Source organism: Candida pseudojiufengensis (genome assembly GCF_024610245.1).
Source record: "Candida pseudojiufengensis strain CBS 10847 chromosome Unknown scaffold8, whole genome shotgun sequence".
Taxonomy (NCBI): domain Eukaryota; kingdom Fungi; phylum Ascomycota; class Pichiomycetes; order Serinales; family Debaryomycetaceae; genus Lodderomyces; species Lodderomyces pseudojiufengensis.
In genome coordinates, this window is record NW_026261526.1 from 218,966 (window position 1) to 245,011 (window position 26,046).

Here is a 26,046-nt window from a genome sequence, read left to right on the forward strand (position 1 = left end):
TGTGTATATGAGAATGAACTAAGATTGTAAACTCTGAAAAAGGTTATCGTTTCAATTTTTTATTTATTTGATTTATTAATTTTTTATTGATTTTAAAGCTTGATCATACCAATTCAAAAAGTTAAAAAACTATATGTCACCTTGATGTCCTTTCAACAGACATCAATATCTACCTCAAATCCAACACCGTATCAACAATCTCAGTCACAATTACCTCAACAAGTTGCTAATTGGTTATTTAATGTCATACAGCCACTGTACAAATTTAAACAATTAGTTTATTCTCATGTCTATCAATTTCTACAATTACATTTAAAAAAGAATTTGAATTTCAGGATAAGGACACAAGTTTACACATCTGAAGATACTGGTGAATCAAATTTATTAATCAATTTATTTGGAGATATTTATATAAATGATCAAATTAGTGTACCAATTGTTATATGGATTCCATTAGATTACCCAAATGAGAGTTGTCCACTAGTTTATATAGTACCCAACCACTCCAAAAATTGGTTTTTGAATCCGAATAATTATGTGGATTCTCAAGGAAAATTTTATCATCCTTATTTAGCTAGTTGGTATAGACATTGCATGGATGGAAACGTAGATTTGGTACATTTTCAATTAATAGAATTAATCAATATTATATACCATAGTGTCAAATTGGAAGTTCCAATACGGAATGGAACTTCTTTTACACCTTCTAGGATGGTATCACCTCCTGTAACTGAAACATCGTCTGCTCAATCTACGGGTCCACCATTACCTACTAAACCTCCAAAATTATTATCACCCCAAAATACTACACCTTTGAAATATCAAAGTCCTTTACCATTACCACAAGAGCAAACATCACTTCAAAATAGATCCTACACGGGAAATACCTCAACATATGTTTCACAATCAAGTGTGCTATCGCCTCAACCAGTTCATGAACAAACACGTACCCTGGTTCAGCCTCGAGTTGAATATTCGAATGAGCTATCCTCCAATTCAAGCCCACAAACTTTGCAATCAAATATACGCCAAACCAATCCCGAGGACTTGGTCGATAGAATCAATGAAATGTCAATTGATGATCCATTGAGAAAGCGCTCATTAGAGATACTATCTAGTAAGTTTAACGAGATATTCACAAATGATCCTATAAATAAACAAATAACATTTGCTAATGAAAATCTTTCTAAAGCTGATGCACTATTCAACCAATTAAACCATCATTATCAACAAGCAGAACAAAATTCAATAATTTTGGAAGATCATTTGAATCATTTAACTTCACAGTTAACTAATTCAACGAAATTGAATCAAGAATTAAATATTTTAAATCAACAAAACATTCAAGCAGAAGATAAAGTTCACTTGAATTCGAATAATGAGATCTTATTAGATGATTTAATTATTCCCGACCTGCCATTAGTTAAACAGTTATATCAAACTGTTTCAGAAATAAAAGCAATTAAAGACACAATGAATTTGATAAGTGGTAATTTTTTAAACAACAATGAACTTATAAATGACAAAAACTGTGATAATTGTGTAAAAATAATGAGAAATTTAGGTAGAGAATTATTTTGGTTAGAATTGACTAAAATTGAAATTGTTAATATAATGAATCTTAAACAATAAATGAAGATGTTATGCATACATTATAGATAGTCTCAAATAGGAATATTGTGCGGCTTTTCTCTCTTTTTGTACAGTAAAGAAAAAACTCTTTGAAAAAAAAAGCTCATCATCAAAATATCCTATAAACTTATCAAACTACAATCCAACACCATTAAACATGTCGAAGGAAGAGGTACAAGTGAAAGAAGAGTTTCAAATCAAACCAGAGGCAGTAACCCCTGCTAATAACACATCTGAATGGCCATTATTATTAAAAAATTATGATAAATTATTAGTCAGATCAAGTCATTATACACCAATACCAGCAGGTTCATCACCATATAATAGAGATTTAAAATCATATGTATCATCAGGTGTAATAAATTTAGATAAACCATCAAATCCATCATCACATGAAGTTGTTGCATGGATTAAGAGAATTTTAAGAGTTGAAAAAACTGGTCATTCAGGTACTTTAGATCCAAAAGTTACTGGATGTTTAATTGTTTGTATTGATAGAGCAACAAGATTAGTCAAATCACAACAAGGAGCAGGTAAAGAATATGTTTGTATAGTAAGATTACATGATCAATTAAAAGATCCAAAAGAATTAAATAGAGCATTAGAAAATTTAACTGGTGCATTATTTCAAAGACCTCCATTAATTTCTGCTGTTAAAAGACAATTAAGAGTAAGAACTGTATATGATTCAAAATTAATTGAATTTGATAATAAAAGGGGTTTAGGTGTATTTTGGGCTTCATGTGAAGCTGGTACTTATATGAGGACATTATGTGTACATTTAGGTATGTTATTAGGAGTTGGTGGTCATATGCAAGAATTACGTAGAGTTAGATCAGGAGCAATGAGTGAATCAGATAATTTAGTTACTTTACATGATGTATTAGATGCTCAATATGTTTATGATAATACAAGAGATGAATCATATTTAAGAAAAATTATTCAACCTTTAGAAACTTTATTAGTTGGTTATAAAAGAATAGTTGTTAAAGATTCAGCAGTAAATTCAGTATGTTATGGTGCAAAATTAATGATACCTGGTTTATTAAGATATGAAGAAGGTATTGAATTATATGATGAAGTTGTATTAATTACAACAAAGGGAGAAGCTATAGCAATTGGTATTGCACAAATGACAACAGTAGATTTACAAAGTTGTGATCATGGAGTAGTTGCAAAAGTTAAAAGATGTATAATGGAAAGAGATACTTATCCAAGAAGATGGGGTTTAGGTCCAGTTGCACAAAAGAAAAAACAAATGAAAGCTGATGGTAAATTAGATAAATATGGTAGAATTAATGAAAATACTCCTGAAAATTGGAAAAAAGAATATAAAGATTTAGATGAACAACCAGCTCCTGCAGTACCTGAATCAAAATTAATTGCACCACCACCTCAATTACCAAATAAAACTTTAATAGAAGAAATAGATACAACTGTTGATGTTAAAGATGAAGATAAACCAAAAAAGGAGAAAAAAGATAAAAAAGATAAAAAGGAAAAGAAAGATAAAAAGGATAAAAAAAGAAAAGCTGATGATGATGGATCTGAAAAATCAGAAAAGAAGAAAAAATCAAAGAAGGATTGATAAGTTTGTTAGTTCACTCTTATATTTCGTTGTATATTAATTAAAAAATTAAAATATAGTATAATATTAGCTCTTTCATATCTTAACTCTAATTAGTAGCGACTTCATTATTATTAATTTCATAAATCACATTTTTAGATAAAGTAGTATATTTAACTTTTAATAAATTAAATAATCTTTCTAATTGTAAATTAATCATTTCAACTTGTTTTCTATCACCTAAATCAGCATAATTTGATCTTAATTTTTCTAATAAAGATATTCTACAACTATCAGCTGATTCAGATGTTGATATTAAAATTTTCCCGTTTGTCTTTGTTTTAATTTCTTGTGAATTTGAATTTGGTAACATTTTTAAACATCTATCAATAATTCTTCTTTTATCTTCACCAATTGACATTAATGAATAAGCCATAGTACATAAAAAATAAATAAAATAAAAATGAGTTTTCTCATTTAATCTTGACATATAAAACTTATAATTTTCGTCTGGTGGGTTGAAATCATGTAATATGCTCATTATTAAAATTATTGTAATTCTTATAATTTCATTTTTAGTTAAAAAATTTGATCTAAAGATATCTGAATGATTTGGAATATCTAATGCATTTGCTAATTCATCACTCATTGAATTTCTAATATCTCCATTTATTTCAATTAATTTATTATTTTTTATTTCTTTAAGCCTATCATGTTCTATCATTTCATTAATTTCATAGTTTAATAATACAACTAATTGAACAGTTGAATAAATATATAGTTCATTAAATTTCCCTGTTGGTCTACATAAATCACTTCCAATACCTGAATTAATTTGAATTAATGAATCTTGAATTGATTGTAATTGTGGTTGTTGTTGTAAATCTGTTGACTTTGTCATATTACGAACTTTCATATAAAAATATTTAGCAGCTTGAATATCAGCTTTTGAATGATAATACATCCCAATAATATAGTACATATTACTATATAAATTTTTAAAAATTATATATTCTGGTTTTGTAAAATTTTTATTATTTAAATTCATAAATTCTTTAATATACAGAATTTTAAAATCATTAGTTAAAAAACTATACCATTGTTGATAAAATTGAATTAAAAATTTATAATATTTTAATTTTATAATTTGTTGTTCATAAGATTGTTTTGTCATATATTTTGAATTATCAATATTATTAGTAATTTCTTTTTCTGCTTTATTAACATATTTTAAAGCTTTTTCAAATCCAATATTAGATAATTCTAATTTTGAATGCATTGATGATACTGATGTTATTAAATAATATAATATTTTAAATTCGCGAACTGTTAACCAAGGTACAAAAAATTTTATTTCACTCATATTAGTCAGTTGAATTCCAAATTTTACTTCTCCAGTAGGTAACCAATGAGCCCATCTTTTTGAATCATTTAAATTATAAACAGCTTGTAATGCTTTACAAGTTCGTTTAGCATCTCTATTTAGATTCAAACTCATATAAGCTAATAATTTTATTATTAAAATATAACATTTAACAGAATATTTTGTTTCCTTTGCTTCATCAATATCGCTATCTTTCAAAATATCTAAAGCTTTTGATGGATCACCTCTATGAATTAATAATCCAGCAATATAAATTGTTGATACTTTTTTAATTATTGGATTTAAATCTTTTTCTTTTGCTAATCTTTGTAATTGTACAAATGCTAAAGAACTTTCATTAACAAAAAGGTATTTGATTTTTAATAATTTAAATAATTGACCATATATATTATGAGGATCTCTTTGATATTGTTCAATTTTTCTCAGAATAAAATTTATAGCTTGTTGTAAATCAATTTTTTCATATATTTGAATTAAAAAAATTTCACAAGAAAATGCTTCTCTTGTATATTTTTCTTTTTTACTTATACTTATTGCTTTATTAATATAAGTTTGTGCTAAATCATATGATTGAGTTTCTTCAAATAAAATTTTAGCCAATTTATAATAAGTTGAAACTTTTAATTTAGGATATAAATTATTATCATATTTTTTAATTAAAACTAATAAACATTTGATAGAAGCTTTAATGAGATTATTATAATTATTTTCATATTCTCCAGTGTGATCTTTTACAATACTTTCATGAGCTAATTTTAAAAACTTTTCAGATTGTGTAGCGTAATAAGCTAGTTTCAACTTATAATGTGCATTATTATGTAAAAAATTATTAACGTCTCTAAAACCATATGATTTTTCTTTTTTTTTAGCATTTCTTTCAAATTCCACATAATCAAAATCGTTATCAAAAGTCTTGTATTCAGTTGGTTCTTGATTTCCTGAAGTAGTAGGCCGTGATAATGATGAAGAAGAAGATGTTGTATTTTGAGTTGGTCTATAAGTATCAACAGGTTTTCGTGGTGCTGAACTTTCAAAAGCTTTTTTACGTTTATAAGGCGGTTCTTGACCCTCATGTGTAGAACGACGTTTATAAGAAGGCACTGGGGATCTTGCTCTTGGTGTTGTTGTTGATGGGTTATTAAAAGTTGCTGATGCTAATGTTACTGTTGATCTTGCAGCAACGTGTTTTTGCTGCGTATCTGATGAATCTGTTCTTAAAGGAGGTGGAGGTGGAGGTGTTGGAGAATGTGCTTTTCTTGAATTATGAAATTTGGGTCTAGTTGGATGCTTTGAGGATCTCGATGTTGTAGCAGTAGTAGGATGTCTAGAAAATGATGAATTTTGATTTGATTGTGATGGTATATGATTTGATGATGAACGAACGCTTACACCACTTGAAATTCTTTGATCATGAGCATTATTAGGAGTAATACGATCTGAAAGACTTATATTTTGACGAGATTGATGATCATTAGTTGATAAAGTATGACCCGAAAATTCAATTCTCCCACTGTTTGAATGATCACTTGACCAAGAAAATCTTCGACTTTCTGATGATTCATTGTTTTGTGGTCGTTGCAATCTTGCTAATAATTCTAAAGCTGGATTTGACTCCTTTGGGGACGCGTGTTCACCATCATTATAAAAATCTTTATTTGAATGATTTATTGGATAATTATTATCTATTCTTCCTGAATTTGCTGTAAGAGGACTTTGTGGACTATAATTGTAGTATGCATTATTATCTGGAGTTCCCAGATCACTATTATTGACTCTATCTGCTGGTGACATTTATTATATTGACATTTGACGCGGTATAAATGTTATGAATAAGTGGTTGTAAAACTTATATTTAATATTTTGAATGATTTTTTGATATCTATAATATTGAAGATACTGCATATAATAGAAAAAAAAAATTAAACGTTAAAATTAAGGATCGTGTTTCAAAATTAAATGGGGACCAATTATTTATTACTAACACAAAGATCTATAGAGATTTATCTACAAAAGAATTAAAAAGTATCTATCCTAGCAAGATTCGTCAAGATTCTATACTCAATTCTCAATCAAGTTTTGTTTTTTCTTTTAACGATTCTAATTCTTCTTCTAATTTTTGTCGCCTCATTCTTTCTTCTGTTAATTCAAATTCGTATTGATCTTGCATTTCACTAACAATTTTTTTAAATTCTTTTCTTAACATTGCATTACTTACTCCACCACCAGAATTTGATACAGGTTTATTAAATGAATGTATTGAATTTAAATCATCTTCATCACTTAATGTAGAACCTGTATTTGATGTTGTACTACCTCTAGTAGTTGAAGATTGACCAGTTGATAAAAATATAGAACCACTATTCATTGGTGATAAATTATTTGAAAAATTAGAATCTAAATTAGGAGAAATTAAATTTGATGATGATGATGAAGAAATTGTATTCGATCCAATTTTATCAATTTTTAAAGCTAATAATTCTTTACGAAGTTTTAAAATTTCTTTTTCTTTTGATTCTAATGATAATTTTGTTGGTGATGTTAATGTTGAAGTACTTAAATTTTCAATACTTTTTAATCTTTCTACTTTATCTAATTTTTTTTTATATTCTTGTATTAATTTGGAAGTTGAAAGTTTGGAAAGTTCATATTCTTTTGCTAAATATTCATATGAAAATCTTAAATCATTAAATGCAGTTTTATAATCACGAGGTTTTTCTGTGGTGGTGGTGGTTGTAGATTTGGAAAATGAACTTTCATTGTGAGTTGTAGTATCAGGTGTTGGTGATGATTTTGTTGAAGGTGTATTTATTAAAATTGTATCAATACATTCTTGCAACCAAATTGATTTTAATTTATTTTCAACTTCTTCTTCTTCTCCCTCCCCAGAATTTGATGAAGATGGAGAAGGTAAACTTATCCCTCGTTGTGCTGCAATATTAGCAATATGAGCAAATATTGAATCTATTAATTTTTGTGATTTTTGTAATTTTTTTGGTGAAGAAGTTAATGTTGAATTTGAAATTTTACCTGGTGAATTTGTATTTGAAATTGTTGGTTGTTCAAACTGATCTTCTTCTCGACTTCGTTTTATATCTTCAATATATCCTAATAATAAACATGATAAATTATGATTGTTTAATTTTTGACGTGATTCATCTAAATCTTGAGTATTTAAAATCAATTGATCTTGTAAAGATGTAATGGTTTTAATGATTCTAATTAATGTAGATGATTCAGTATCATTTGTTATAACTTTGTTTATAAATTGTTGTGATAATAAAATTTTCGATTTTAAATAACCTATAATTACTTCTTTATCTTCAATATGATTTTTTAAAATTTTAACTTCATTTAATGATAAAATAGAATTTTTATTTACATAAGTTGATTCAAATATTGAATTTTCAATAAGTACTTTCAAATTTAAATAAACATTGGGGTTAGTTTGAGATAAAAATGAATCTAAACTACAATCATCTTCATCATCATTATCACTTTCATCTGTTGATCCTGATGTTGGAGTTGACGATAAACTTGGTATATTTAAAGAAATTTGATTTGAATCTAATTTTTGTTGTAAATGATTATGAAAAGGTTGTTGAAATGATATTCTATGATTGTTATAATTTAAATCATCACCTTTAGTGGTACTTAAATTTTCATTAACTTTTGTTAATGAATGTCTATATTGTTCTTGTAATTGAAATTTAATTAAATCTGAAGTTGTGTTAGATAAATTAAAATTATTTGATGAATCAGTATGTGTTTGTTTGAAAGGTGAATCCCTTATGAATAATTCGTTATCAATCATTTTGTCGAGTTTAAAGAATGCTAAGTTGATGGTTGATGAAGTTGCATGAATCAAAAATTAGGTTTAGTGTTGAAAAATTAATTTTTAAACTATCGTCTGGATCTCTTGGTATTTGATTCTTAGATCTAGATCCAAATCTTAGTTCGATACCGGTTTGATATGAGATAAAAATTTGATTGAAAAGATGTGTGATGTCTTTGTTCTCAGTGACCCAATGGATTGATTGTGTTATAAAGTATTGTAAAAACAAAGTATTATGAAATTCGATTAATTGATTGATAAAAAATAGTAAATAAAAGCAAATGAAATTAAAAGTATTTTTTTCGTGTAATTTTATTCAATAACAAATTTTATTATTAATGTAAAATAAGACGCGTTTTTATTGACATATTTATAAGGCAATAAGACGAGTCTTTGACTCAAGAGCGGTACAGTACAAATTTGTACCAAGTATACAATCACGAATGAATGGTAACAATTTACTTTTTGAATCTTCAAGTGATAAAGATCATGAACTTTGTGAGTTTATAAATGAGATCTGAATTTTCGTTCTGTATCTCAAAATTCTTACTCAAAACAATTAAGATCTCATTATTGTAAATCTTTTTTATATGTGCTATTTGGTAGCAGGGGCAAAAATGCGCCAAAAATTTACGTTTAAGTTTGTACCGGATTACGTCCAAACACCGCGACAATCGATAGGACGCATCACAAAACAATTTCATTACTCAAAGTGGACTTTGACATCACCAACAGCTGGAACTAAACTTAACTAAACTTACCAATCATAACCTGATTCTCGGCCAGATATCACATCACATGAATGGAAGAAATACTATCACAACCACCATTTACTAAAATTCCAATCAAAAAATCAAACAAAACAATAAGATTTTTAACATTTAATGTAAATGGTATCAAAACTATATGTAATTATCATCCATGGAATCAATTTAAACAAGAATTTAATGATATTTTTTTATCTTTAAAAAGTGATATTATAACTTTACAAGAATTAAAATTAACTATAAATACAACATTAAATGAAATTAAAAATATTGGTCATTTAAAAAATTATAGATCTTTTATAAGTTTACCAACAAAGAAAAAGGGATATAGTGGAGTTGGATTATTTATAAAGAAACCAGAAAATGATGAGGAAAAACAAATTTACACTGTTGTCAAAGCTGAAGAAGGTTTAACTGGTTATTTATCAGATAAGTCAGGAACAAGGTATAGAGATCAAGAAGATAAAATTGGGGGATATACTAATGATATGAGTGAATCTGAAGCTTTAAATTTAGATAGTGAAGGAAGATGTGTTATAGTTGAATTGATTAACAATCTTGTAATATTTGCATTATATTGTCCTGCAAATTCTCAAGGAACAGAAGAAGGTGAAACTTTTAGACTACTATTTTTACAACAATTATTAAAAAGATGTGAAAATTTACATAACTTGGGTAAAAGAATTATTATAATGGGTGATATAAATGTAAGTCTTGATTTAATTGATAGTGCAGAAGGAATAAATGATAGATTAGGTTTAAAAATTATAGAAGATATAAGAGATGGTGTGAATTTTGAAATTGAAAATTATAAAGAATGTATAAATTTTAAATTTTCAAGAAAATCAAGAGAACTAATGAATAAATATGTTATTCAATCAATGATATACTTGCTACGAGATAAACAGAAGATAAATTATAGTAATTATCAAATATTTTATGATACAACAAGAATTTATCAAGGTAGAAGAAAAAAAATGTATACTGTTTGGAATACATTAACAAGTTCAAGACAAATTAATTATGGTTCAAGAATTGATTTAATTTTATGTAATTGTACAAAAATGATAAAACACACTTCAAATGCTGATATATTACCTTTTATTCAAGGTAGTGATCATTGTCCAGTATTTACAGATTTTGAAAATTGGAATGAAGAAAATGAAGAAGGAAAGGAAAAAAAAGATATAATGATCGAATTGAATAAATATCAAGATAAAAAAATAATGTTTGAAGCAAAAAATCATTTTAAATTAAATAAAATTCGAGATATTTCTACATTATTTGGAAAAAGAAATTTTATTGAATCAAATGGTTCATCAGAATCAATATCTTCTTCAACCTCATCAAGAACTTCTTCTCCACAACCTGAAATTTCAAAAGACAATAAAGAAACAGAAACTGATCAGAAATCAAATTCCAAAAAACCCAAAGTACTTGTGTATAAAAGTAGAAAAACTATAGATAATAACAAATTATCTAGTAGTTCCAAAAAATCAATTAACGATTATTTTTTATGATAGTACTAAAGAGTACCAGTTTCTTTCGCTGTTTCACAATTTCGGTCCAAACCCTTCCTTCTTTCTTCGAAAAATTCTTTACTCATTCCGTTTCTTTCAATTTTGATCCAACATCGATAAAAGAATTCGAGGAACATCCATAAAAATTCGTTGAAACATCCATGGGTTAAGCATTTTCAAAACTTATCGGAAAATATTATAACCAGTTCAACATAATATGACCGGGGTTCGAACAATATGACCAGTTCAAGACAATATGAAACAAGTTATTTTAACAATAATTTTTAGTCTATTATTCAAAGGTTTATCCATTAAATGAACAAATAAATAATTGAAACTATGAATACCCCTTAACAAAAATAAATAAATATAAAACATTTTGCTTTTGTGTCAGTAACACAAAATAAAAGTTTTTACTTAATCAAGTTAAATTGGGGACAACAGACATTCAGACATTTTTTACCTTTTCAAATAATTTATTACTTGAATATCCATGTGAGCCCATATGCCTTTTAAATGTTTCTATCATTAATTGAAGATCTGTAAATCTTAAAACGTTGATCAAAAGGAATTAAAAATTAGATGGCCTAGACAAATATTAGTAAGTCTTTGATTCAAATTTAAAAACGGGGTAAAATAGTAAAGAAATCTCATTTTCATTAGTTAGTCCATCATAATCTTTAGCGACGAAGTAAAATACCTGAAAGAACCGATCGATAACGTTTTTTTGATGCATTGATTGTTCAACTTATTTCCCTTTTTTGACGTTGTTTTTGAAATTATCTTGAAATGGATTCAATTTGCTTAAATTTGAAAGTGAAAATTTCAAATTTTTTTAGTTTTTGCAATTTCAAGAAATGAAATTACATTCTAGTTCAAATTTTGGATCTTAAATTTAATGCTACTTGCTAGCTCTTTTGCAAACTAAATTTCATATTGGTTGTGAAATATTTAGGCTCAGAGGAAAATCGATCGAATTTTGAACAAATATAGAAGGATTCAAATCACATGCCTTTAAAACTTTGTATTCTGTAAGGGTATTCATCGAAGTAACCGAAACTAGGTTTCGCTTAATTCTAACAAAACACCATGACACTAAATAAAGAATAAAAATTAACAATAGATTCTATACAGTAAATCAAATATTTTGTGGAGAGGAATAAATTATTAATCTACTGTTATAATCAAATAGAATGTGAATAAAACCGATGAACACAAAAGAAAGAAGACAATAACTTTAAGCCAAGCTGAGGAAGAAAAAGAGTTTGCAAAAACGACAGGGCCTGTCAAAATTTCAAATTTAAAGTATTTTTAGTTTATACTTATTTCATTTAACCTGAAAAAGGTGGCTTTTTCAAAACTTCAATTTTTTTGATTAACAATCAAACTATTGTTTTAAAAAAATGTTTAGCTGTTACATTGATAGATAAGTACAATTTGAAACAATACAAGTCAAAAATTTATTGTTCTATGGAGAACTAAACTAGACTAAAAGATATCACATCTGTTCGGGGAAATGTCCCATGATTTGAATTCTAATTTTCTAAATGTTATAGCCTTCCCTGTAACACGTTTATCTGGAAATTGATGTACTTGATTATCATTGAAACAGAAAATCAGGTTAGAGTTACATAAAAACGGAAATTTTTTGATTACAATTTCAAAATCCAAGATCATCAAACTTGACGTATTTATTAAAAGAAACGGAATTGTTAAATTGAATCCCATCAAACTTTAGCATGATCAAAGATAATTGATTGCAAATATAAATTATGCAGTAATAAAACGTCAAGATCACCAAAAAAATCAGTTTAGAATATCCTCTTTAAGTAAATTTGCATTCTTTTGCAGAATTATTCTATAATATAAGGTCAAGTCGGTAAGATAATGATGTAAATTCAGTCTGTTCCTTACTATATTTAAACAAAGTATCAATTTGTTTCATAAAGGAATTTTGAAATACATAAGAACTTGCTCTTTTTAGTAATTAAAAAACTTCAACATGACAGAGAAGGTATACATGATGACATAATTATGTGATGATGCTCAGTCTCATTTAAAATAATGCTGATGTTTACTTGAAATTTTGAATGCAAGAGATGATGGAATAATATTTTGGGGCTTGAGTCGAAGAGCTTTGATGCACAAGTTGCCGTCTCCTCTACACTCTAAAAATAGTTTAATCTGGTCATGAATATTTGTATCTAATGTATCACTATTGAATCCAAAAAGAAAACTTGAAGAATGACCTCAACTTCAAAACGTTTGTTTAATTGGATTATTAAATTGAAGATCTCTAAGTTCGTTTGATTACACAAGATATTTTTTACTCTAATTTATTAAAAAGGACTTATTATAATTTTATGTAAAGTGAGTTGATTCTAATAATACTTTTCTCAACGTCATATTGATTACATAGATGATGGATGATACTCTCAAAACCATAAACCTTATAAATATTTTAATTTATAAAACCTTTTTACCATGTAATAATCGTATATCGTATAGATTTCTTCAATTGATCGGGTTTATTGAAATACTATTACTGCTTGCTAAGTCCGAGAATCTAAACTTTTTTTTTTTTAATTTTAATTTCCTTCTATGAAGCTTAGATCTACACATAATAAAAATCAGACACTAGATTTAAATTACCTTATTAATAGCTATGTTACATGATATTAATTAATTGTTCTTGTTCTTTTTTATATTTCTTTATTCTTTTCATTTATTTCAAAGACCGGCTTTAAGATTTTAATAAATTTAGGTGGGTAATTTTTAATTAAGTAATTAATTTGTTTTAAATCAAATCTTGAAACATATAAATAATGTATATGCTAATACCATACGTTTTATAACGGATATCGTTTATCCGAATTCTTCCTTTCTTTCTTTCAACAGAAGTAAAAAAAATTGATGATCCTTTTTCTTTTATTTATTTATCTTTTTAATGGTAAATTTATTCAGATTTGGTAATTAATTTATTTGGTGTTCAATTTACAATTCTCAAACGTTTGATATTTTACTTTAATTTAAATAAACGCATACGTTTTTACTGTTTTTGGTTTTTTTGCATTTTCTTTTTATTATTATTTTCCAGTTTCTTGATTTTGCTCTGTTTTTGGAATTCAACATTTTTTTAAACGATTTTTAGATTATACTTAACAAGACTGAAACGGTTATGTACCAGGATGTTGAGGAGGGGGAAGGTAAAAAAAAAAAGATTACTAAAGTTTAGCTCTAAAGAATAGTCAGAAGCGAAATAAGTATGTAAAAGTAAGTGTTTTATTTTGTCTCCTTCGATTAAAATCTTGATGAAATTGAGTAGGCAAGTAATCTAGATCTTAACAATTTGATAAAAAAATAACAATTATTGCTTAGTGCATGAAGTGAAAAAAAACAAGTTGATAATCTCTTTTAATTACTTTCCTAGAAATTATATGAAAAATTCAATTAAAAAATATTGTGCCACTCGATTGGATTATATATATATTTTCAAATAAGAATAAACACAAAAAGGTTAGAGAAAGCAGGTTTGTGTTACAATACATGACAATGTGTTGGTTGTCGATATAACATTCGATCTATTCAAATTGAGTTATGATAATCCAAGAGTTATTCCGAATGTTAGGCTACTATCTTTTTTTTGGAGGGGAGGGTGGGGGTTAAAAAATATGACGTAAAAAAATGTTGAATCTCTTGAATCAAATGCACTATTGAACATTTGATAAACTTGAATGCCTTATTTACGTTTCTGTCAAAGTTAAGTTGATCAGTTCACAATATGTGTATACAATTTAAGGTTATGTGTTGCTTGTGAAGTAATTGACATTTGTTAGCGTGTATAAGATAAATGTCTGTCTGAAAAATTGTTCATTAAGTGAAATAAAACTTTAAATTATAAAAATAAAAAAAATAAAAATAAAAATCGTTTTCCATCAATAAACAGAAAAACATTAATTTTAAAAATGATCAAAACCATGTAAATTAAATAGAAAGTATGTATGTAATAGTATGTATTTGTATGTACTCAAGGGTAAAAAAATACAAGTTTATCCAAAATGTTTATTTGCGTCTTTTCGATTAAAAAAAAAAAATTAGAGAAAATTAGGTAAATTCTACTCTTTAAACCTCCAATATTCTTTTCTATCATATCATCAAATTTTTCAATTCGTTCAACCATTCATTCAACAATTTCGTCAAAACTGAATTTAATCCTACACACGTCATCGGTCGAAGAGTAGCGAAAACAGAGATTTTTAATCTAGTGAAAAGAACGACAAATCCGAAGTAAAGAGAGTCAAACTTATTTTGTTGAGAATTTTCTTAATTTATATAAACCATATTGAAAGTCAATTGAAACAAACATATTGAGACTCATCCGTTGTACAGTTCCAAAAGGATTAGAAAGACAACGATTCAATTTATCCGTACATTGGGTGTATCTAAAAAGGTCATATACCAATAATTAATTACTAATTAACTTAATAACAACAATATAAAAGTAATAATAAATCCGTCCCTTAAAAATAAAAAAAAAAAACAAAAAAAAAAAAAATCTTAAATTTAAAAGACAGAGAAAGACAACTGAAAAAAAAAAGTTAGAGTTCTACTTACAATAACATCAGCAAGAAGAACTTAAAAAGATTAAGATTTAAGATTAGAGTGCTAGATAGCATTGTTATCCACTTGTATTACTATTATTCAAGAAGAAGTAATACTTCAAACATTGGATTCATTTATTTTATTTGAATATTCACCTAAAAGAGCTGGTCTCTTATTCAAGTAAATTACATTAACTAAATAATTCATACATCATACTACAAGATATAGTCATACACATTCGTTATATAATAATTTTTTACACTTCAATAAGGATCAATTGTTTAATTTAATTGTAATTTCAAATAGTAGTTGTTCAATAATATCCAAATAATCAACTAATTTATCATTTTGAAAGTGATTTAATTCAAAACTAATTTAATATACAATATAATACAAAACTAAAAATAATGATGTACGATAAAACAACTAGTCATTTTCAATATTTACCCGCGACGAATCATCATCATCAACAACCTTTATCTAATAAACCACCTTCAATTAATCAATATACTCCAAATACATCTTCAACACTACATATATCATCTATACCTCAACATTATCAATCTCAACCACCAATTGAGTCTAATCAACAAATACCATCATCAGATCTACATTTTAGACAACCAATTCATCTTCCTCAAAATGATATACAACCACAACAACCATTACATCAGGCATTGCTGCATCAACTTCCATATCAACATCAACATTATCATCCATTACCTCAACCTTTAAGTCATCCAACTACTCAATATAATCATATTAGTATATCATCTCATCCCCAGACTTTAATGCAACAGCAATCTACAACAATTCCTCCTCAACAAGGACTACAATCATCAGAAAATTTATCAACATCAATGAATTTAAATTCAACTTCAAATCCAAATTCTTCAAATTCAAATAGAAGAGGCCCATGGTCTCCATTAGAAGATAAGAAATTATTAGAGTTAATATCATTATATGGACCAACAAATTGGGTAAGAATTTCAAATAAATTAGAATCTCGTACTCCAAAACAATGTAGAGAAAGATATCATCAAAATTTAAAACCGAGTTTAAATAGAGCTCCAATTTCACCAGAAGAAGGTGAATTAATCGAAAAATTAGTTGCTCAATATGGCAAAAAATGGGCAGAAATATCAAGACATTTAAATGGTAGATCAGATAATGCAATAAAAAATTGGTGGAATGGTGGAGCTAATAGAAGAAGAAGAGCAAGTTTAGCAACAAGTACTAGTCAAAATAGTATAATTAGTGAAAATAATGAAAGAAAATTTAGTGATGATGATGATTCAAAATTAAAAATTGCCTCGAATTTACCTCAACCACCTCAACAACCACCACAATCTGGGTCAACTATAATGAGTGCGTCTTCAAGTTTAAATCATCAAATTCCACAGCCACCATCTCAACAACAACAACAAATACCCAATACACATCATTTACCACAAATTTCATTCAATACATCAATGTTTGGTAATCAAAATGAAAACAATTTACCAAAATTAGGTAATACTTCTTCTAACATACCATCATCAAATATATTAAGTAATCATTCACCATTAAAACCATCAAATTTCAGATCAGCAAGTTTTGATATGAATTCAAATACTTTACCACCAATATCACAATCAAACAAGCGAAGATTAATTGATGATCAATTCAATAGAAGACATTCAAGTGCTCATTCAATGTTAATACAAGCTCATTCAAATGGATCACATTCAAATTTAAATCATTCTTCGGGTAGTCAACAATCTCAAAGTGGTAATGTATCTCCATCATATCATGGATCACCATTAATGTTGGGGAATTCACAATCAAGAAATAATTCAATATCTCACTTTGAATTAATTAATAATAATAATAATAATTTATCAACAAATAATTCTTCAAGAAGATCAAGTTCAATAGCACCTGAATTTTTTCCGAATACTATGAAATCTACAGATCATCATTTACATCATTTACAACAACAACACCAAAATTCTCAACATAATCAACATTTCCATCAATCTCAAGCGTCAGCAACAACAACAACACATAAAAGAAATTTTTCACAAAATTCATCTTTCAATTCTCCATCATTAACTCCCTCCACGCGATTTTCAGTATCATCAACAAATTCAATATTAAATCCAAATCTTTCAGTAACAAATACTTCTTCATCAATTTTAACTTCCCCTTCTCATTCTTATTATAAAAATGAATTTAATTCAAGTAATACATCTATTAATAAAGTTAAAGAATTAAATGAAGAAAATTTAAGTTTTGAAAAAAGAAATATAGGGAAAGATGAAGAAGAAAATAATAATAATATTAATAAGCATAATGATGGTAATAAAGACAATGATAATGATGATGATGATGACGATGATGGGAATAGAAGTAATAGTCATGAAACTGAAATTCAAGACATTACTTCATCTCAAAATAATGAAAAAGCTCCAAAAGTGAAAATGTCAGTTTCTTCATTACTTGATTAATTGAATCATTGTGATTGCAATGAAATGATTTTCATAGAAGAGAAGTAGAATGATAGTGTGTTAAGAAATCATTAAAATATCAAAGTATCGTTAATTTATCACTTTAATTTCATCTTACCAACAGAATATTGATTGTTCTTGTTCACCTAATTTTATTCAAAATGTGTCATCATTCTTTAATTAACAATATAAAAGTTTTCGGATCTTCGATTTTTTTTTCAGAGAAAAGACCAAATTAAAATCAATTTAACTTAAAAAATTTGTTTTATTTGTATTAGTATTAATAGCTTGTATAATGTTTTATTCATTTGTTAATTTATAATATCAATAATCATCGTATTAACATCTTTTCTTTGAAGAAAAATCAAAAAATTTTGAAAACTATACAAATCCTTAACGAAGTCCTCTTTTCTACTCAATGGTATTATTCTGATAATTTACGCAATCCTTTGGCAAACAACATGGTTATTGGTGTGAAGTTTAAGTAATTCTATAAAGTTGAAAGATCTGTTTGTCGAATTTCGTGTCGTATTTGTTTTTACGTACTTTACTCGATAATGAAAAATCCGACAAAAAAATTAAGATTCCATCAATTTGACAACCAAAATCTCATAAGTTATACCGACTCAAATACCAATTGTCAATTCCCAATCCAAATTCAATTTAAAATACTTTGCTCGTACTTTTCAACTTTTTCAATTGATACCATACTCATAACTCACCCTAAAAAATGGCAATATCATCATCAGAACAAACAAATATTTTAAATACAAGTATATCAAATATAAAACATCAACTGAATTTAATGAAAAATGATTTAGAAGAAAATAAATTATTACAAGCTTTAAAACATTGTTCAAATTTTTTAAATGAATTAAGAACTAATCAATTAACTCCAAAACAATATTATGAAATTTATATGTTAATTTTTGATTCCTTGGAGATTTTAAGTTTATATTTAAGTAATAATAATACCACCACCACAAATGATTCAACTCAAAATACATTTTTAGCTGATCTATATGAAATTGTTCAATATTCAGGAAATATTATACCAAGATTATATATGATGATAGTTATAGGAACAACATATATGAAATTCAACAATTCTCCAATAAAAGATTTAATGAAAGATATGATTGAAATGTGTCATGGAGTTCAACATCCAATAAGAGGATTATTTTTAAGATATTATTTAAGTCAAAGAATTAAAAATTTATTACCTTTTGATAATAAACAAGATTTTAATGAAACTATTGAATTTTTAATTAAAAATTTTATTGAAATGAATAAATTATGGGTAAGATTACAACATCAAGGTCATTCATCTGAAAGAGAAATTAGATATAAAGAAAGAAAAGAATTAAAAATTTTAGTTGGTTCTAATTTAGTTCGATTAAGTCAAATTATGGATGATTATGAAAGTTTGAATAATGAGAAACGTAAGGAAGATAATGAGAAAGATAATGCAGATATAGATGATTCATTTTCTCAAATTGAATTTTATAAAGATAAAGTATTTCCAATTATAACAGAACAAATAATACAATGTAAAGATCATTTAGCTCAAACTTATTTAATTGATGTTATTATACAAATTTTTCCAGATGAATTTCATTTTGCAACATTAGAAGATTTATTAAATCAAGTATTTTTAAATTTACATCCTTTATTGAATAAAAGTGAATTAGTAAATACATTAATTGAAAAATTTATTACATATAATAAATTTAATAATGATATGGAAAATTTATCAATAAATGGGAATACTAGTCCTCAGAAAAGACTTGATGTTAATAAATTATTTGAAATTTTTTGGAAATTTTATTTAAATTTAATTAAAAATGAAGAATCAAATATAAGTATTGAAGAAAATTCAAAATTATTAAAATCTTTTATAAATTTATCATTAACTTTTGATGATAAAAATTTTAAAAATTTAGATATTATATATGAATTTGCTGCAGAAAATTTAACAACCCCCCAAAATGATAAAATTGAAGAAGAAGAACAACAAGAATTATTATTACTGCTTTTAATGGAATCTATTAAAAAATTTACTTCAATCAAAACAATTTTTATATTTAATAACTTTTTTCCATTTTATGAAAAATTAAATAAATCATTACAAAAGGAAATATCAATATCTATAGTAGATAAAATTTTGGAATTATTCAATGGAGAAGAATTTTTTTCCGATGTTAATGAAATTGATAATATTTTTAAATATTTATTAATATTGGTGAAAGATTCACCATCAACAGATCTAGATACAGCAAAGGATTTAGGAATAACAAAAACTATTAAAATAAATAATGGTGAAAAATTAATAACACCAGAATATTTAGAAATTCAATCAAAATTAAGTTTAATAATACAATTAATTAATGATCCAAATGATTTAAATAAATCAATAAATAATTTATTTTATATAAGAAAAAAATATTTGAATAAAAATCATGAAAATATAATTTATACTTATCCAACATTAATTTCACAAATTTTATTCAAATTAAAAATTATAGGTTATATAAATTTAAATATTGAAAATAAAGAATTACAAGAAAACAACCAATCAAAATTAATTTCAAATTTTAAAAATTTATCAATTATAATTGATGAATTATATCAAATTCATTATGAATATAATTCAGAATTAATTTTATCTTTATATTTAAATATTGCATCAATATCAGATCAATTAAAATTAAATTCAATTACTTTTGAAATTTTTAATCAAATATTTATAATATATGAAGAAAATTTAATAATGTCCATGCATCAATATAAACCATATTTAAAATTAAATCCTTATAATTCGCTAGCTAGTGGATCAATTGCTTATCAATCTATCATTTCAATAGCAAATACTTTAATTAAAATTAGATTTTTATCTAAAAATCAATATAATGAATTAATTACAAAATTAACTTTATATGGTTCTAAAATATTAAAAAAGCAAGATCAATGTAGAGCTATTTATTCATGTGCTCATTTATGGTGGTGGTCTGAAAATTTATTATTACCAAATGAAAAATCACCAATAGTTGAAGATGATGATGTAGTAGATGGAGATGATAAGATTAAAGAGAATGAAGAGGAAAACGCTTCAAAAGATAAATCAACACAAGAAGACACTAAAGAGACAAATGACAAAACAAAAGAAGAATCAAAAGAAAACCCGCAAACAGAACTAATCGAAATTAAACCACAATTATATAGAGATTCAAAAAGAGTATTAGAATGTTTACAAAAATCATTAAGAATATCAGATTCATCAATTGATCCATATTTATCATTACATTTATTTATTGAAATTTTAAATAAATGTCTTGTTTTTAATATTTATGGTAATCAATTAATAAATTTAAATTATATTAATGGATTAATTAATTTAATTAAAACAAATATTGAAAATTTAAATGATTCAAATAATAATAATGAAGAAAAAGATGAGGAAAATGATGATAATAAAGAATCTAAAATTTTTAAATCTACTATTTCATTTTTTAATCAAACTTTACAACAAATTAATCATCATTTTAGTACTAATAACTAAGGTAATGGAATTTTATAATAAATTGAATACATTGAATAAAGTAAATAGATTGAATAAATAAAATAAAAGCCTTGCATATAAGTTATACCTCATGTTTCTTTCTATCTTAATCTCTTATAACAATTCGTGGTAGTATATTAAATTGTCACTACATAGTTAAACCTACTAAGTATAAAAAATGCTAGTCAAATCCCGAATTGTTACAAAATTGAAAACCCGTCAAAATAATAATAAACGAAATTATTAAGTTATATAATAAACTTAAATTCTTGTTACCACCATCACATTCGTTCAAACAAAAAATAAACTAATCCTTGGCTTAGGTCAGAAAATCTACAAAGCTGAGTTAAATAGTAAGTAGAAATAAAATAGAAAATGTAAAGTTAAAAAGCTTAGTAAAGACAATTGCTTTTAAAGAAGTTTAACCATTGGTTGTTTCTTTTATTAATTTTTCGTGAGAAAAGTAAAATAAAAAATATAAGCCTTGTGTGTGTTTACTCCTTTTTTCAATATCTCCATCCATTACAATATTGTTACATCCATGGAGACTTAGACCACAGAGGGGAATGGTTAGTACTATCAACAACTTCAGTATCCGGATAGTCGGTTATGTAGATATTTTGGTGAAGACATACATGTAAAGTATTAATCTGATGAACTTTGAAACAAAACTACCACGGTATTGTAGTTATTTTTATATAGTTGAGGTATGGATGTAATAAATGATAAGATAATTATTGTAGTAGAGATGTTTTAAATCCTTGGCCGAACAACTGAAAGGTGGATTTAATGTACTGCATAATAATAATTATGTCATAGTAATAAATAATATTATGTAATATCTGAATAGTTTAATAAGTCGTGCAGTTTGTGTTATAAGAATATTCTATTGCTTCATTTCTATGAGAAAAGGGGATAGTCTATACAGTAAGGAAATATATTAATCAAGAAATTTACCACAGTTTGACAACCAATTCTTATATAAAATAATACATCAATCATCAAAAAGTATTTTTAGTTCTTTTATTTCAAACATCCAATTGGAGATTTTGATTTAAACTGAACATGTCAAGGAATCAAGTTGATGAGGAGGTTAATAAACCTTTATTATCATTTATTGATAATCAGCCACAACAACAACCACCAGAAGAGCCAGAACAACAACTGTTGAATTTACCACAATATTCAGATATTTCATCATTAGATATTCATGAAGAAGAATTAGAGTCAGAAACTGAAGAAGTATCAACAGAAACAGATGAAGAAAAACAACCATTGATTTATACTGAAGAAAAAGTCTCTCAAGATGATGACAATGATGATGATAAATATTTTGATGAAAAAAAAGATAGACTTGATTTAGAAGCAAATAAATTAAAAGATAATAAATCTAAAAAATGTTTAATAACAATTAGAATCATCAAGTTCGTATTAATTTCAAGTATTCTGATTTATGCTTTATTTTCATTTACAAATGTATTTGATTCAATTTTACCTTTTAAAAATGAAAAATCATACATTACTACTCCACAAGCAATTATTGAATCAATGGATGGTAAAAAGATTCGTCATCCACATTCTTATTTACTTAATTTAATGAATATTGATCAAGATCAAATTGAAAATGAAGAAGAACAAAATTTTGGATTAGGAAAAGAGATTATTGAAGTATCTAATCCTTTTAGACCAGGTCAAAATTATGATAAGATAGTTTATAGAACTAAATTATTACAACATTCATTTGGAAATTCTTATGGTCATCCAAAAGTAGTAAAATTTTCAATCCCCAAAAATATTACTTTCAATTCTGTAGTATTAGGTTTATTAACTGAAGCTGAAGGAATTCAATATGATAGATTAGCTAATATCTTTGTTAATGGTGTACAAATTTGGAGAACTTCAACAATTGAACCTGGTGGACATAAAGTTTTTTCATTTTTTAAAAAAGATGTTTCAAAATATTCCAATTTATTTAAAGGTGATGATAATGAAATTTTATTTGAATTAAATAATATTGTTAATGATAAATATACTGGTAGTTTTAATGTTACTTTGGAAGCAGAATTTTTGAATTTTGAACATGATGATCATCATAAAAAGCATAAAAACCATAAAGAACATAAAGAACATAAAGAACATAAAGAACATAAAGAACATAAAGGAGAGCATGAAGAAAATGAATTAAATTTGAATGAATTTTATAATCATCATCAAAACATTGATCATGAAAATAAAAAAGTAGGATGTGGAGGAGACAATCAAAAACATGCTTTAAAATCTATTAATAAATTTGCAAAATTACTTGGTTGGAATGAAAATAAACCAAAAAATAATTATAAAAGATCAGAACATTATGAAAGTGATTCAGATTCAGATTCAGATTCAGATTCAGACGATTCAGATTTAGAATTTGATTCAGAAATTAATGAAAATTGGAAATCAGATAAAAAACCTTTTGGAATTAGAAAAGGTGGTGTTGTTCATTATAATAATGATGATAATAAAGATGAAGATAAGAAATCAAATGGAAAACCTTTTGGAATTAGAAAAGGTGGTGTTATCCATTATAATGATGGTAAAGATGATGATGATAAAAAACCCCATCCAACTGATATACCTAAAAAACCACATCATCCAAAACCTCCACATCATAAACCTCCACATCATAAACCACCACATCATAAACCTCCTCATGATAAACCACCACATCATAAACCTCCTCATGATAAACCACCACATCATAAACCTCCTCATGATAAACCACCACATCATAAACCTCCTCATGATAAACCACCACATCATAAACCTCCTCATGATAAACCACCACATCATAAACCTCCTCATGATAAACCACCACATCATCCACCACCATACCATCCTCCTCCACATCATCCTCCTCCACATCATTATAAACCACCACATAAAGATGGACATTTATTTAAAATTGCAAGACCTGCTGATTCAATTCATTCATTAGTATCAAGTAAAAAAGGTGAAGCAGCAATTGAATATCTTTCATCAAAAAGTCTTAAAGTAAAATTACCAAGTGTTCCAAAAAATACAACACGTTTACAATTATCAGTTTTCACATCTGGAAATTCAGCTGAAGAATTTTGGTATACTAATGTAATTGATGAATTTAAAGATATTTTTGAAGATGATAATGGTACTAAATTTATTGGTAAAGGTCCAATAAGAATTTTAAATGTTTATCTTAATGGTGAAAAAATTGTTTCACAAACTCCGGAACCAGTTATATTTACAGGTGGTATTTCTCCTGCATTATGGAATCCAGTTGTTTCTAATTCTGCTTTTGATGTTCCAGCTATTGATGTTGATGTTACTCCAATTTTACCATTAATTTGGGAACATCAATATAAAGATGATCAAATTTTAGAAATTGAAATTAGTAATGGATTAGGAGAAGTTGGTTTATCTAATAATACTTTTGTAAATTCAAATTGGATAACTTCTGCAAATTTATTAGGATTTGAAAATTCTGAAGTTATTGGCTCATCTGGTGAATTAATTAGTATTGATCATCAAAGTAGAGCAGGTGTTGTACCAATTGCTATTCCTTTTACTCATGCATTCCAACAAATTGTAAATGGTATATTCAGTGCTGAAATTAAAAGTAATTTAATATTTGAATTAAAAAATAAAACTTTAAATACAACTTTTAGTTCTTATTCAAAAGGTGAGATTTCAAATATTCAAAGTTATTTACAAGATGGTAATATTCAAGGTTTAGTTCATGTTGGTCATTCATCAAGTTCATTTATTATTCAAGACAATGATTTACCAGAACATCCAGAACCAGAAGGAAAACATGGTAAACATGGAAAACATCATCATAAACATCATTTACTTCCTTTTAATACTATTCATTCAGTAAACACTTCATTAAGTTATCCATTACTTTTAAAATCAAAAATAAATGATAAATCAATAAATGAAAATGAATATGATATTGAATATGATGTAAACATTGTAGATGTTAAAACATTAGCAATGAAATTTGATGGATTTAGAGGTAAAATTAATATAAATAAAGCTCAAAATGGTTCTTCAAAATTTTTTTTATCAAATAAAGGAAATCATGGATTTGGTAGTTTAACTTCTAAATTTAAAGAATCTATTAGATTTGGTCCTTTTGAAAAAGGTTTAAAAAGAAGAGTTGATGCTGTTAATGGAACTATTGTTGATGAATCTTTAATTATTGATCCACATAAGAAACAAGGAAATGGTAAACATCATTTTGGAAAACAAAATGGTAAATATTACGAAAAACATGGAAAACATCATGATAAACAAGAACAAAAAATTAAGGATAATACAAAACATCATAAATTTTCAATTTTAGATAAAATTTTTAAACATTGTGGTGTTGGTCGTAGAACAGTGGAACAAAAATTTGAAAGAGTATTCAAAATTTTAAATAATAATAATCCATTTAATATTAATGTTGAAAAATTAGCTTTACAATTATCTAAAATTCAAATAGTTTGAAATCAAAATTAAATTTTGATTTATTTAAAAAATTTTTAAAAACATTGTTGGGTAAATAAAAAAAAAAAAAAAACAGTTGCTTGATATTTATATATAGTAAAGTAATATATGAAAGTTTTGAAATTATAAATCAGTCGTACTCTACAATTTATGAGTGGACCTATTGTACTCTACAATTTTTAGAA

At 25.9% G+C, this 26,046-nt stretch overlaps 8 protein-coding genes across 8 annotated transcripts; 6 read left to right on the forward strand and 2 right to left on the reverse strand. All coding sequences in view use genetic code 12, as the record gives it.

Moving 5' to 3' along the window:
* Window positions 1-144: 144 nt before the first annotated feature.
* VPS23 (ubiquitin-binding ESCRT-I subunit protein) lies at window positions 145-1,632 on the forward strand (the record flags this gene model as incomplete). Its single annotated transcript, XM_051756336.1, has 1 exon — window positions 145-1,632. The coding sequence occupies one exon, from the start codon at window positions 145-147 to the stop codon at window positions 1,630-1,632; it is 1,488 nt and encodes a 495-aa protein (XP_051615408.1).
* A 157-nt stretch (window positions 1,633-1,789) lies between these two features.
* KGF55_001730 (pseudouridine synthase) lies at window positions 1,790-3,220 on the forward strand (the record flags this gene model as incomplete). The annotated part of the gene is made up of 1 exon (XM_051756337.1): window positions 1,790-3,220. One exon carries the CDS (start codon window positions 1,790-1,792, stop codon window positions 3,218-3,220), a length of 1,431 nt encoding a protein of 476 aa, XP_051615409.1.
* Window positions 3,221-3,308: 88 nt separating this feature from the next.
* On the reverse strand, window positions 3,309-6,374 carry KGF55_001731 (uncharacterized protein; the record flags this gene model as incomplete). Its single annotated transcript, XM_051756338.1, has 1 exon — window positions 3,309-6,374. One exon carries the CDS (start codon window positions 6,372-6,374, stop codon window positions 3,309-3,311), a length of 3,066 nt encoding a protein of 1,021 aa, XP_051615410.1.
* A 274-nt stretch (window positions 6,375-6,648) lies between these two features.
* On the reverse strand, window positions 6,649-8,394 carry PEA2 (Pea2p; the record flags this gene model as incomplete). Its single annotated transcript, XM_051756339.1, has 1 exon — window positions 6,649-8,394. One exon carries the CDS (start codon window positions 8,392-8,394, stop codon window positions 6,649-6,651), a length of 1,746 nt encoding a protein of 581 aa, XP_051615411.1.
* An 823-nt stretch (window positions 8,395-9,217) lies between these two features.
* On the forward strand, window positions 9,218-10,702 carry APN2 (DNA-(apurinic or apyrimidinic site) lyase; the record flags this gene model as incomplete). The annotated part of the gene is made up of 1 exon (XM_051756340.1): window positions 9,218-10,702. The coding sequence occupies one exon, from the start codon at window positions 9,218-9,220 to the stop codon at window positions 10,700-10,702; it is 1,485 nt and encodes a 494-aa protein (XP_051615412.1).
* Window positions 10,703-15,711: 5,009 nt separating this feature from the next.
* Window positions 15,712-17,793, forward strand: KGF55_001734 (uncharacterized protein; the record flags this gene model as incomplete). The annotated part of the gene is made up of 1 exon (XM_051756341.1): window positions 15,712-17,793. One exon carries the CDS (start codon window positions 15,712-15,714, stop codon window positions 17,791-17,793), a length of 2,082 nt encoding a protein of 693 aa, XP_051615413.1.
* Window positions 17,794-18,523: 730 nt separating this feature from the next.
* On the forward strand, window positions 18,524-21,352 carry VPS35 (retromer subunit; the record flags this gene model as incomplete). The annotated part of the gene is made up of 1 exon (XM_051756342.1): window positions 18,524-21,352. One exon carries the CDS (start codon window positions 18,524-18,526, stop codon window positions 21,350-21,352), a length of 2,829 nt encoding a protein of 942 aa, XP_051615414.1.
* Window positions 21,353-22,417: 1,065 nt separating this feature from the next.
* Window positions 22,418-25,861, forward strand: PNG2 (Png2p; the record flags this gene model as incomplete). The annotated part of the gene is made up of 1 exon (XM_051756343.1): window positions 22,418-25,861. The coding sequence occupies one exon, from the start codon at window positions 22,418-22,420 to the stop codon at window positions 25,859-25,861; it is 3,444 nt and encodes a 1,147-aa protein (XP_051615415.1).
* Between the last annotated feature and the right edge of the window lie 185 nt (window positions 25,862-26,046).